This window comes from Sus scrofa, chromosome 2 (genome assembly GCF_000003025.6).
Source record: "Sus scrofa isolate TJ Tabasco breed Duroc chromosome 2, Sscrofa11.1, whole genome shotgun sequence".
Classification (NCBI taxonomy): Eukaryota; Metazoa; Chordata; class Mammalia; order Artiodactyla; family Suidae; genus Sus; species Sus scrofa.
Genome location: NC_010444.4, coordinates 114,704,316 through 114,719,433, shown reverse-complemented (window position 1 = coordinate 114,719,433; position 15,118 = coordinate 114,704,316). Strand labels below are relative to the sequence as shown.

The following is a 15,118-nucleotide window of genomic DNA, read 5'->3' as shown; positions in this document are numbered from 1 at the left end:
GCTATAAGAAAGGATCTGATCTAGCAATGTATTAGTTTGATTTATAACTTTTAAATGTTTAGACATACTGTCTGAGGGCCTCTGTGTATTTTACCCCAGGTCCTGCAACTTTTAGAAGCAAATCTAGATACATGCTACAACCTAACATTCAAGCCAGTCAAGTCTCATGAATCTAGCACTTGGAACCAAGTCTACAACAGGAAGGGTTCAGTAAGTACCTGAGAGAGAAATAAAGTGTATAACCAAAAGGACTGGGGAAAAAAGCCATGTGGAATCTAAATGCAAATTTATTACTTCAACTAGAACTGAAACCAAAGGTCAAAGATACCATAAACTATTAGGTCTACTATGTTCCATGTCTATTCTGATACTAACCTAATAATCTTTGAATGATATCTCTAAGGTTCTATTTTATATTTTAAAAGGCTCTGTCAGCCCTAAGATGATTTAAAACATACCTCCAGAAGAAGACATGGGCCTCAAATCATTGTTACACTCTTATGGTTTTAACTGCTACAATAATGATTTCTTAATGAGTACATTAATTCCACTCAAAAGTTAAATAGGTACCAATTGTTAAGCAAACATAAAAAGATTCTGAGTCAAAAATCATTATATCCAGATAACTAACATTGAAAAAATACAACTTAAGGAGTTCCCGTCGTGGCGCAATGGAAATGAATCCGACTAGGAACCATGAGGTTGTGGGTTCGATCCCTGGCCTCGCTCAGTGGGTTGAGGATCTGGCGTTGCTGTGAGCTGAGGTGTAGTTCACAGACTCGGCTCGGATCTGGCATTGCTGTGGCTCTGGCATAGGCCAGCAGCAACAGCTCTGATTAGACCCTAGCCTGGATACCTCCGTATGTCGCAGGTTCGGCTCTAAAAAGACAAAGAAAAAAGAAAAAATATAACTTAAACTTCCAGTTATTTCCATTGTAATACAATATTCTCAAATTTAAAAATAAATACATATAGAGTTCATTAGAAAAGAAAGCTCCTTCATTTTAGTAATCAAATTATTATCTATCAACAAATGATCAACATGTTCTTTCCCTCACTTATCAAACCCTTCAATATATGACTGCAACACCCAGGGAGTTACCATCATAGCTCAGCAGAAACAAATCTGACTAGACCATGAGGACACAGGTTTGATCCCTGGCCTCGCTCAGTGGGTTAAGGATCTGGCGTCAACAAGAGGTGTAGTATAGGTGACAGATGTGGCTTGGATCTGGTGTTGCTGTGGCTGAGGTGTAGGCTGGCAGCTGTAGCCCTGATTCGATCCCTAGCCTGGGAACTTCCATATGCTGAGGGTTTGGCCCTAAAAGTCATATATATCTCTGATATTACACTGAAGAGGTCACGCATTTTAATTGCTATTACCATAACTAACATGCTGATTAATTTTAATTCCAACATTTCTATTATAAAGTAAGCTTATTTTTCCTCCCTGAAAAACTGTGAGTTTCAATTAAAGTTCTGTTCTGGTTTATTCATTCAAACACAAACCAAGCATCTAATAAGGGCAAAATAATAAAGCTAAGCTAAATGAAAACAGATTCTACAGTGAAAATATGCACCAAATGCCATGGGAATAAAGAAATGATAAACTCCTACCAGAAGGACAGAAGAGAGAGATTCTGAGATTAGACATCATCTGGTTAGAGGAAAAAGGTGGTAGTTCCAAAGAAGTTAGAGCATACGGAAAAGACACTAACTATGAAATTGTGTGTCAATTTCAGGGACCAGAAGGCAGCTGGGAATGGCTGTCCTACAACCTACACGGTCGAAGAAATGGTGAGAAAAACTGAAAGGGTGGGGGGGGGCAGATCACTGAAAACCTTCTAAACAATACTTGCTTCTTACCAAAAGCTTAGGAGGAAGGAAGTTAAGGTTTTCTGTATTGTGAGTATAAAGGAGAAACTAACAAGGTAAAGTAGAAGAAAAACAGGAAGTGAGGCCAGTGCAATAATTCTGCTAAAAAATGGTAATGGACCATAGTGGAAACAGAGGGAAGTAAGAAGCTCAGGAGGCAAAATGAAGACAATTTAGTAACTGACTTAAGTTTCCAAAAGAGAGGAGAGGGAGTATCAAGATGAAGCTGAGACTTTGGATACTTACAAACCTACTGATTCCTACAGGCTTTTGAATTCAGGTTTCCAAAATAACCCAACCCAATCTTTTTTCCAGGTGATTCAGTCATCTAATAGTTTTTAAAGCATATCAGCTTCGCTTCCATTAAGTTGTTTGAGAGACAGAATTTTTTGAACCCATGTAAGATGCTGTCACTGGAAATTCAATCCCATACCACAAGAACTTATTTGCATGTCTATTAGGACAGCTGTGGTTTTGTTCACCCTGCAGCTGCTTATGTGTACTGGCCAAATATGCCCCCTTACTGTATTGCTCTTCTAAATGCCCTTTAAAAGATCCGCACACCTTGTACCTGACATCTGCAATTATGACATCAACCTCCAAAATATATTCTTCTAAAGTCACTTCCCTCCCTTGCTAAAAATTTCATCTATGAGCATCTACTCACATTGAATGAGGACACTTCATGTGTAGTAAGTCTTCCCCAAATAGAGCTTGGTTGCTTGAAATAATGGAGAGTGTTCTACAATATGACAAATACCATTACAAGTTTAAAAAAAAAAAAGAAAGAAAGAAAGAAAGAACAAAAAGTGACTTTCTTTGAGGTGTTACTCTTAGGATATATGAGGAATCTACTTAGCCTTATGATTAAGCAGATACTGGGCAAATTATTAAAGTTTCTAGAAGAAACCATTTTAAATGCTGGAAAATACTGCTTCTAAATCACTTCCTAATTGTAAAATATGTAGCAATGAGGAAAACCACTCACCATTGCATGTACTAATGTAGTACTTAAGGACAAAGACATCCATTTCAATGAGGACAGAACAGAAGAAAAAAGGACAGGAAACAGTGCGATGAGGTATCTACTTTTGCAAGATAGTTAATAAAATGTCTTATGTAATTAATAATACTAAAGTAGATGACATTGGGCTTGGAAAAACTTAAGACTCTGGCCAGAAGCTCTCCTGTGGTTTCAGAAATATGTCTGCAAGAAGCAATATTAAGTAACGGTTACAAGTCTTGATGCCAGAACCAGATGGCGTGGGTTCAAACTCAGCCCTGCAATAGACATATTACTTATCCGCTCTTCTGCCTCAGTTTTCCCAGCTGTGAATTGAGGGTTAAAGCATGATTTTTCCACACAGTTGCTGACAGGAGTGATGGACTTAATATAAATAAGTACCTAGAATGGTGCCTAGAACATAGTAAATTCCCATAGTACCAGCAATTATGTGTCTAACCAGGGAACTGCTGAGCTCTGAAGCACCCAGGATTAAAGACAGACAAAAGGAACCAAAATAAGGAAATCAGGAGATGTTTAATGATCACCTACATCTCTTAGGCACTACCTGACCTTTGTGCTCCTGAAGAATACGGTCTAATCAGAGCCCAAACAATGAGATTTTTTTTTTTTCTCTTCTAAAAAGGAATTCAACACACCAGTTCTAGTGACCTCTTTTTAAGAGTTCTAGTGACTGTCTTTTTAAGACAACCTTAAAGAGCCATGTAAGTATTTTAACTCTTAAATGCCAAAATTTTGACAATTAAGATTGCCAAGTAAAAAACAGGACACCAAGTTAAATGTGAACTTCAGATAAATAATAAATGGTTAGTATTAGTGTCTCATACGACATTTGCAATACATGCAAAAAATTATTCACTGCTTATACAAATTTTCAATCTAACTGAGCAGCCTGTGTTGTTTTGTTTTTTTTTTTTCAGCTCCATCTGGCCACCGTACTAACAACCCAAAGTTCAGATAAATGTGTTAAATTAGTGAATGCCCACAAAATAAGAAGAAAAGAAATACTAGCATCAGTTGAACTAAATAAAGTATCTTAAGAGGTAGTTTAGGCAATGGAAAAAACATGGATTGTAGAATCAGCCAAATCAAAGCTCCAAACACCATCCCCCACCAATTTATAACTGACTGACCTTTAGAAATTACTATACTTACTCTAGCCTCACTGCCCTCACCTGGTAAATGGGGTTTAATTTACCACTTTTCAGGCTTGCAGGAAAGGTTAGGTGAGAAGACACACATCCAAGACCCTGAAGCAAAACAGGCAATGAATGCTGATCTGTTTATCACACTATCTTAGTTCCAAAAACTCAAATTTCACAATGCAGTAGCCAAAACCAAAAACTCACTTTATCTTACAATAACTAAACTGAAAATAGTACTATCTCAACATACCAACCATTCCCTCTCCTGCCTCTCATTCCACTGCACAGGTTCGTTTGGCAGCCAGAGTTCTGTCTCCACTGCCTTTCACCTACCGGGGCATCACCCAACCACGGCGGACCAGAACTGTTTTCTTCTGACTGTGTATAACAATACTTGAAGACACACTTTGATGTAACATTACACTGTGATTTCCTGACACGTTCTTCTTCTTCACAAACTTTTTAAGGATAAGGACATATAAATAAACTCATTTCTAATTACCATACAATATTAAGTGAAAAAAAATCTGTTATTTTTCAAAAAAAAAAAGACTGAAAAATCCTAATCACTCATTTGAGTCAATAAAAGTTCTGCAAAAGAACTGCAAATGCCCAAAAGAAAATTATTTTCCAGTGTGACTCTTGGGCCTAGGTCTTTCTTCTGCTTTGGAGTCATACCACATAGGGGATTATTTTCTAATGTTCATTTTACAAATTGCTTAACTCACAATATGCTGTCCAATTTTCCATTTAGTATACCTTATCTTCTCTCTACACACTGGGATTTCTTTGAAGGAAAATTAACTAAATATTTCAGCAGTTTAACTAGTGGGAAGCAAAGAATTAAGATTGTAGATACAAAGGGGCTGTAATTGTGTTTTAATCAGCTTATTAAATACAACATGAACACATATCAATCAACTAACATTTAATTTCATGGTCTATGATTCAAAACTTTTCAAAAGCGTAACAGTACAAAGTTATCAGCATTTACTTAACAATTCCTTTCCAACTTTGTTTCAGCTCATGTAAACCATACAACATACTGTATGACAATTGCTATACGTCCTTTCGGACTAGAAGACACATTGAGATATTTTATTAAAATACAAATATAATTTGAAATATATATCTCCAATTTGACTCCGAAAGAAAAAAATCTTCATGCACAAAAATGCAGCAACATAAAGTTAGGTGACTAACTGTAGGAATCTTTTAAAAATTTATTTCAAATATTTTCATCCTCAATAAACAAAAGTGCACTGATCAAACAAAGTACTGAACTAAAGTTGGTTTTAAATTGTTGCTGGAGAAAAGGCAAACAAATCTCACAAATCTCATTTAGAAAGTAAATTGCCTAATTACACATTCATTTAGGAGTATTATACCAAGATTTCCCATCCCAGAGTCGCAGTGTAACTTGGAATGTATGTGCACATACTTATCTCTTTTCCTCCACTGAAAGAGAGGTTTTTCATCATCCAAACGATTTCCATTTTTCCCAGAATAATTTAGTTTATCTTAGTTCTACTTTTCTTAAGGAACAGTGAAAATTATTCAGGAAAGTCAGCAGGCTCTTTTCGCCAGCATTTTGCTTGATGGCAAAAATCGCTTTAGTTTTAAAAGGTCTATTTCTGACCATTATTTTTGACTCAAGCAGAGAAGGGCCTGAGGGTAAGGGTCATTAACATCTTTCACTAAGACAAAAAGATTCAGCTGGGGTTGCTAGGATACCAACAGACAGATTCATTTATTACCATCAGGAACAGTTATTAGGAATGTCTTCTCACAGAACAACATATTACTGCAACAGGAACCTCAATGCCAAGTCTACAAGGCAGCAGCAATCCCTGCCTTGAAGAGCTTAATACAGTCTGATATTGGCATTTAAAATTACAAAGTGCACTTTAAATAAGATCTTTTTTAAAAGGACTAGAAATAAGAAGACAACAGGAAGAAAGGGAAGAAAGGAAGTTAGAGGAAAGTATAGGCTAAGGAATAAGTCAACTGTTCCTCCTGAGGATGCAGAGAAAGATGCCTTTGTTCATTAACTCATGTCACTGAATGAGTCTGTGTACGTGCTGGTTATTATTCCAGCTATTAGTCACCTGGTGGTTAGTAAGACAAAGTTCAAGCCCTCACTGAGCTTACGTTCTAGGGAGGAGATCAGGCAAAAGTTTCCATCTGTGCCTATATAGTATGAATGTGTGTGCGTGTGTCTGTGAGTGTATACGTATGTGCAGTTTGAGAAAGCTGTGGAGGGGCATGGAGGCAGGTTAGGGAAGGCTGTAATTATGTGCACTTAGTGTGGGACTTCAAGGTCTCTTCAGAGAGATAAAACTCAAAAAGCCGCCAGCCAAGATAAGAATTACCAGACCCTTGTCATCCCACCCATCTCACTGGAATTATTACCATGTTCCTAAGGACCTCCCCACCCCAGCTACTTGGCCTACTCCTTCCTGCCCCCTGCTAGGAAAGGTATGTGGCCCACTCCTTACCCTGTTCCTGCAGGGGCAATATATGCCCCCAGCCAATCAGCAGTGTATCCGAAGACCCCATCTTTCCCCAACCAACCAGGAGGTCAACAGGAGCAAAGCAAGACGTCTCCTCAACTCCTTTGTCTCTGGGCTTTAAAAACAGACATGACCATGTGCCCAGGGTCGGCGCTTCCTGACTATGAGGAGTCGGCCCACTGTGTTAATAATGTCTCTTCCCTCAATAAACTTGTCTTTTCTACACCTTGCTTTGAATCTGGACAATTCTTTTTCCACCTGTGTGCAGAGACCACAATACTTAGCGACTGCTATATGCCAAGTGTTGGGCTAGGCAATGAGGACTGAGTGTAACAAGAGACACACGTTCTCTGTCCCTTGAGTCTACTTGGGAGCGAGATGCAGGTAAACAGGGAAGTATTCTGGTGCCACTTACTACCTGGGTAACCCTGGAAAGATGGGAACACCTTCACCATGAACAGTGGCACTAACTTTCAAACGTTACTGTTAGCATTAGATGTTTATAAAACGTTTGGCATACTGCCTGGTAAGCTACAAATTATATTATTTCAGTTAAGTGCCCATGGTAGAGAATAACAAGAAATGAGAGCAGTGGAAATTGAGGATGGCAGAAAAGGGGAAAAGATAATAAAGGTCTGCAAAAAATCAAAAAGGGTTCACATTAGGAGCTCTTGTAAAACACACTTTTAAGTGTATTTATAAGCTTAGGAATGGTATACAATGGAATCACATTGCACACCCTTAAATTAAGTGATAAGAGCTATGTATGATTGGCAGAGAAAAGAGAAGGCGAGAACGATTTAAAAACTATAATACTCTGCCACTATAGCACCCAAGGAGGGAATATTTCAGAGTAAATGAAATTTATGGAAAAAAAAAAAGTTCTGCAGTCCTACAGTCAGTCTCATGTAGGAAGTATGAGCAGCTGACCTCACTGAGTCCAGATATAAAGATAATGTGTTTCTCATATGCCTCCACTAAATGCAAGTGTACTATTTAATCTGGTGCTCAAGTGGATAAACAGCAAAGGGAATTTTGATTAGATGTGATTTCCATCACCTTTTTACTTACTTTATAACTAATTCTTGCTAAAACTGCTACTCTACTTATATGACATCTATTTTATAGATACACAAATAAACATGCCCAAGGACACCAGGAGGTCTGACTAGTTCTGCCTGGCTCCAAATCTCTGCAGTCTTTCCACAATGCCCAGCCATCCCTGAGTTTTGATTTGAAGGCAAAGGGTAAGATCAAGAAGAAAGATGAGGAATTCCCATTGTGGTGTAGTGGAAAGGAATCCGACTAGGAACCACGAGGTTGCGGGTTCGATCCCTGGCCTCGCTCAGTGGGTTGAGGATCCGGCGTTGCCATGAACTGTGGTGTAGGTGGCAGAAGCAGCTTGGATCTGGTGTTGCTGTGGCTCTGGTGTAGGCCGGCGGCTGCAGCTCCAACTAGATCCCTAGTCTGGGAAACTCCTATGCCTACGCCGCAGGTGCAGCCATAGAAAAGACAAAAAGACAAAATGACAAAAAAAAAAAAAAAAAAAAAAAAGGAAGAAGAAGAAGAAAGATTATATAAAACATATAAGAGGAAAAGGATTTGTAGGATAGGAAAAGATAAAGATATTAAGACCAAAGACAGAGAAATCAAGTCAGAAGTTGATATGTGGTAACTGCTCATCACGAATTTCCAGAACAATATTGATTTTAGATATATTATACCTCTGTGCATACAAACAGTGGAAAGTATAATGGAAATTTAAATATTTCAGCATCCAAGCTCTATCTTCCAGACTCGCACACCCAAAAGCAGCCACACACACACACACACACACACACACACGTGTGCACGTGCAAAACTTCCCCAAATCTTATGTCCAGACATAAAGTAACAAGTTCCATTATCTTAGAAGCAGAAATGCATAACAATAAACTAGTGGGGAAAAATGTAAGTATGACAAAATTGAATGTTGGGAGTAAAGAAAAAACCTTCAAAGTACTAAATGAATATGGAGCCTCTGATAATAATAGTGAAACTGAGAAAAAGAAGAAACAGAAGCCTAAGTAAATCCTTCAAAAGGAGCCTTAGGGAAGTACATTCCCCAAAAACCCTGCAACTTAAATCACTAGGCATTGACTGCACCTGTGTACTCACAGTAACAAGGACAAACATGGACTCTTACTTCCCAACAGCATTTTAGCAATTTCCCTTTTACCGTGGGGGAAACATCTCTTGCTTCAGTAAATAACAGATTTCGTCAAATGAAAGAACAATACCACTAATGATAATGAACGTAGTTACTCTGGGACCCTGCAACATGCCTTTTATATTTCAGCCTATGAAGGAAATACTTTATCCTGATTCTACCTGGGAAAAGACTTCCTCTCAGATTAAGTCACTGGCTGAAAGTTGCCTTAACACTAAGACTGGGACTCACACTCATGTCTGCTTGACACTAAGGCTCTTAACCACTTTATAATGTTTCTACATTTTAAAGACTGAAACTTTCCCAGGAGCACACTACATTTTCTAACAGAAAGTTAAAGGACATGAGATAATTCTCCCACACACTAAAAAGTAACTAAAATGAACTATCAGTACCTTAAACGCATGTAGCTTTTCATCTCTCAAAGCTAAGACCTCCTTGTGTTTCTTCCTATTTCATCCTGCACAAATACTATCCTTGAAGGCCCCATAAATTGAGAAAATGAAAGCTCAGTACATATGAAAGAAGTATTTTACTGTTAAAAGAAAGAGAATGATGTCTCAAAAATTTGAGAAGTGAGTTATACCAGAGCCTCATTAAAATACTCTGTGCCTACAAGGGCTTAACTTCCAGATTTCTGAAGTGCAAATTTTACCTGGGTCGTTATGAGAATGAGGCACCACAAAGACTTGAAGGGGTTTAGTGTCCCATTCATCAGCTCTGTAAGTAATGTCAAATCCTTGCTTCCAAACTCCACCATCTGGATTGTCAAAAGGAATTAGACTGTACACATCTAACATCTAAAAATATAAAAGACAAACAAAAAAAAGTAAGTTTAATCATATACAACCCTTATTTAAAGTTAATGTTGGAAATACTTAGTTGAAACTACTCACGGCAGTACTCTGTGGATACGTTTTAAAAGACAGACCTATTTCTGTAGAGATTAAAGAGTTTAAGGCAGAAATTACATAATTAACCTGATAAATAATCCCTTCCCCCTCCTGCTTCTAATTTCATTCAATTCCTTTCCTCCTGCTTTCCTTCCAACACAGTTTAATAGAAAATGCTAGGAACAGCAAACAAAAAATATTTATTATGATCAAATATTCAACATTTTTAAACACAGTACTGAAAATGATTTTTTTTTTCTTTCGCTTTTTAGGGTCACACCCGCAGCATATGGAGCCAGGCTAGGGGTCAAATCGGAGCTATAGCTGCCGGCCTACACCAGAGCCACAGCAATGCAGGACCCGAGCCATGTCTGCAACCTACACCACAGCTCACAGCAACGCCAGATCCTTAACCCACTGAGGAAGGCCAGGGATCAAACCTGTGTCCTCATGGATGTTAATCAGATTCATTAACCACTGAGCCATGTTGGGAACTCCTGAAAATGATTTTTTACTTTGTCTTTATTTTATAATCAATCTTCTATACTTTAAAATCTGTATCTGAAAGGAAATGGATCTACAGCTATTCTTTAACTCAGCATGTGTATTTTTATTCTAAAAATAAAACTATAACAGGCTCGAAAGGTTTAAAATGGAAGAATTTAAACAAAGATTCAGCTTTTAAGTGTTAAGTGTTTTCTAAGATTCCAATGTACTATAATCTATTTGGACACAAAGGAAAAATATTACAAAGAAACAAAACCAAACAAACCCACAAACTTATTTTCACACTCTCTATAATACTAAGTGTGACAAAGAACACAATTCTCCTTCAGTAAAATTTAAATTATAAAAATTTATGATACATCCTAATTACTATGTAAATCAGTTACAAATTTTTTAAAGATAAGTATAAACCTGAATACAAAGAATTTTAAGACAATCACATATCTTTCACTTGGAAATTTATGATTTAAATAAAATGCTGTCAAGGATGAGGACAAATCCTTGGGAACCACTGGACAAAAGGAAGTATGAACAGTCTCTAATATTCTTTCCAGGTCTTTCTCTGGCCCTGCAGCTCTCAACTTCCATGGTTGCCCTCCAACTCCTTTCTGTTCAACCCAGATTTAGAGCAAAAAAAAAAAAAAAAAAAGATTTTTATCATTTCCCTTTAAAAGGTACTTAATTAAAACCTAAACAAAGCTGAGCCTCACAGAAATAGATATTCCTGCAAACACAGGATCTTGATCCTATCTGTACCTGACTATGCACTAGCAGATGAGACTGGAGACGCTCAGCCCAGCCAGCTTCACCGTCCCCAGCTTCCGGCTGGGCCTGTGAGCCATGGCTTCGAGATCATATCATGTTCTCTGTCCCCAAGAGTTAGTAAAAATGGCTCCGAAACAAGGCCAGAGCCAACTCCTTTTGTCCAACTTTAAAATATTCACTCTTTAGGGTTCTACTTCCCAGTTCCAGTTTCTGTTCTAAGGTCCAACCTTAAACACATCTCTCCACTAATTTGCAGAACAGAGCAAATATGAGTGACACACCTGCAGTTTAAGAAACACAGAAGTTGGAGTTCCCGTTGTGGTTCAGCGGAAACAAATCTGACTAGCATTCATGAGGACACAGGTTCGATCCATGGCCTTGCTCAGTGGTTTAAGGATCTGGCATTGCTGTGGCTGTGGTCGCAGATCAGGGGCTGGCAGCTACAGCTCTGATTCTACCCCTAGCCAGGGACTATCCATATGCTGCAGGTGCAGCCCTAAAAAGCAAAAAAAAAAAAGAAAGAAAGAAACACACAGGAAGTCCTTTGTTTGTTTTCACCTCCACTAGAACAGCACTATCCAAGAGAAATATTACAAGGGCCCAATAATACATAATTTAAAATTTTCTAGTAAAATAGAACAGGTGAAATTAATTTCAAGGATCTCTTTTATTTAACCACAAATAGTTAAAATATTACCATCTCAACATGTAATATAAAAATGAGCTAGAGAGTTTACATTCTTTTCTCATACTAAATGTTCAACACTTTGTGTGTATATCAGAGCACATCTCAACTCAAACTAGCCATATCTGAAGCGCTCATTCACCACAGGCAGACAGTGGCCTTCATACGGGACAGCACAGGTCTAGAACATTTCCCCTCCCTCTCACAAAGGGATATTCAGTAAAAAGAATCTAACCTTACACAGTGCGGAACCTATAATGATACCAGATGCACAATAAGAGTAAGCCCTACAGTAAGAGTAGGGCTTTTCTTATACTCTCTAAAGGAAGGTTAAAAAAAAATAAATCTCTTTAGTCAAATTTAAACCTCTAAAGGTCTTCAACTATTACAGAAAAGACGACCTAAGAGCAGACAGAAAAGACCATAGTCACAAAATATAAAATGAGAAAAATTAAGAGATATGCAGAAATATGGAATTTTATCACTATAAAGAATATTATTGATCATGTGACTAATCAAATCACTCTACAAAAATAGAACTTAGAATCCAGAGAATTTAGCAACTGAGAACAGATACCAGATTAAATCTAAAAAACAAACAAAACCCCAAAAAACAAAACAAAACAAAAGAAACAAAGCAAAGCCCAGTGATTATTAATGAATGTAAATATTACCTGCACATCTGACCTCTGACTTCCACTCTGTGAAGCAAACAAACAGTCTTCAGAGTCGACTGTGAGAGACAACTGTTTTGATGACAGAAGAGGTGAACCAAAACCTTGGCTGAAATTCCCTTGTGAGTTTTTCGGACCATCCTCCACAGACTCACTCAAATTGATGACCGAGTCTTTAATATTTGAGATGATCTCATTATTCTCAGCTAGCAAACGTTCCAAATGGTCGATTTTTTCTTGCAACAATGAGAGCTGGCCCTACAATAAAATAGAAAAAAGCAGTAATATGAAATTCTAATACAGTTCTGCTGAGAAACACAACATTTTTTAACTATGTGTCTGCCTAAGAAGGCAGGCAGTCACCCTTCACTTTCCATTTTTATAAGTGGGATCACAGAAAGCATGAATAGCTGGCAGGGTTAAAATCCCAACTTACAGCAGAAGATTTTTTCCATGGCTGCAATCTTTGTTTAAGCACATTTTAAAATGTGCAACAGAAAGACCAGAAGATCTGGGGATATATTTCCTATTACGCCAAACCTAGCCCTGAATATAAGTTATTCGAGAATCTAAAATCACGAAGTACAACCCCATAGTATATTCAGGTAAGAAATTTTAAATTTAAGCATAATTGATTCCATTTATCCATAAGAGCAAAAAAGTAAGCCTCTGAAAAAGATCATTCCATCAGTAACACTAGTGAAACTAAATAAGAACTATCAATGGAAAAGTTAACTAGTCAAGTCTTAATATGCAATTTTATGAAACAAGATTGGCCTGAACATCCCCCAAGCAACCACACTGTAAGTCATTTAGATTGCTTCTACTATACTGTGTGACTTTTAGGGTTTTTTTTTTTTAACTGATCAGGCTTGCCGTCTCTAAGTATAAACCTTGCTATATAGAGCAACACCTAAACTTAGGAGAGCAATGACAACCTTGGTCTTGTTCACCCTATATCCTGGGCCCCAAGTACAAAGTACTTATACATTTGTCACATGGCCCTCTTCAATTCAACAACAGTTCTTTAGTGAACACCTGCTGTTCCAGGCATAGTGACACATATTAGAAAGAGAGATGTGCATAGATATGGGTCCCTGTCTGAACATGCAGGTGACACTATCATCTGTGGCACAGCAGTAGCAACAGCCTACCCCGTGACCTCAAAAAAGCATACATTAAAGCTTAATAAAATAACTATATGCATAGTAAACCAACAATTGTGGAGATTAAGAAACAAAAAATTCTATTACCAGTGAACAACAGGAAGATAGAAAGGAGGAAGGGAAAGAAAAAAGAAGGAAAAAACTACCTAAATGTCGAAAAGCAAAGGATTGGTCAAATGGTACGCTGAATATCATGAAACAGTTTGTAGTCACTGAAAATTCAGAAATACAATTTTTAAAAAGGGAAATATATAGGAAAGTACTTGAAAGGGATATGGTGAAGAAAAGCAATTTTTAAACAGTATGTATGAAAAAATAAAAACAGCATATAGGATATGATCCCCTTTTGAAAAATAATGCATATGGAAGGCCAGGATCAAGATGGTAAAAATGGGTTATGGGTATTTTCACTCTTCCTTTGTCTGTTGTGAGTGGTTGTGGATTCTCTAATGGGGAGGCCAAGAGAAAGAAGGCTCTACTCCCAGGCACTGGCAGCTCAACAAGGGGAAGGGAGAACCAAAGAGTGCTGTCGACCAAGAGAAGGCCACTTCAGCAACTATGTGAGAGCTGACAGAAGTGAGAAGGGACTAGAGGAGACATTTTAGAATAAGAAAAAGTAGCCAAAATGAGAAGCAAACCAGTAGGAAATCACCTTGGGAGGTGAGGGGGATAGATGACACTACAGATGAATACCCAAAGCCTTGACCTTGGAGAGACTAGGAACACAAAATGGCCATGCCCCTCCTCAGACCTGGAAGATGCTCTTAGACCTCTCTACTTAAGACACACGGGACAGAAAGAGCCTCCTACAGGTTGAACAGTGTTCCTTGAGGGCACCTGTCGCCTCTAGGGTGAAGCCTGTTCATCAGTGTATAGAGAAGCATGAAGTACAAGGTCTTAGCAATGAACTCATCCTGCAAGACAAGCCCCAATTCCCCTAGAGAAAATCAGGAGAGAATAAGGATCTGCCCTTGACTAAATGGCAAAGCAAAGTAAATGTGATGGATCAGTGCAACACTTGTCCAAGGTCCAAAGAGAAGCCAGTTGAACCATGCAGACTGCAGGTCAAGCAGTTAATTGGTATTATACAACAAATGTTTCTTCATAGGCACACACTGATATTGGTTTACTGGTTCTCAGTGGAAAGGCCAAAGGGAAACCCCTGGCATAGCCCAAAGGTCACCCAAAGAAGCTGAAAATATTTGAGTCAGGTACACAGCTAACTAATCTGCATATATTTTCCTAAACAAACATGCTATCAAAGGCTGTCTGAAATTAGGGAAAAACTTTTCTTCACTCATTATCACAATACCACAGACAGCAGCTTTTGAAATCACTTCTGATGAATTCTGCTGAATATTTCCAATACTAAAGACACAAGCCTACTTCAGTGATGCTTGCAATTTCTACCGCAGCAGGTGACAACAGTAAATCAAGTTCCTCTGATTCCAAGCAGAATGAGAACATGTTGACTTGTTTTGCCTACAGTAAAGCCACAACCTCCATAAAATAAAACCTTAGTTTTGTCTAAAATACCGCCACCCCAGACCTTTTAAAGATGCCACATACTATAAATTAATACCTGGGTGCCCTTGTTTCTCTATTGTGCCCACTGTGGATTCTCTAATGCGGAGGCCAGATCTTTTATACTTTCAGGAAAAG

General features: G+C 38.0%; 1 protein-coding gene across 1 annotated transcript in view; it reads right to left on the bottom strand.

The window, feature by feature from the left end:
- MAN2A1 (mannosidase alpha class 2A member 1) overlaps positions 1-15,118 on the bottom strand; it is a 177,348-nt gene that overhangs the window by 133,700 nt on the left and 28,530 nt on the right. Inside the window, exons 2-3 of the mRNA XM_003123823.6 lie at positions 12,291-12,548; positions 9,422-9,566 (exon numbers count right to left, since the gene is read on the bottom strand). Coding sequence (XP_003123871.4) covers positions 9,422-9,566; positions 12,291-12,548 — 403 coding nt within the window. The remainder of the gene's footprint in view (positions 1-9,421; positions 9,567-12,290; positions 12,549-15,118) is intronic.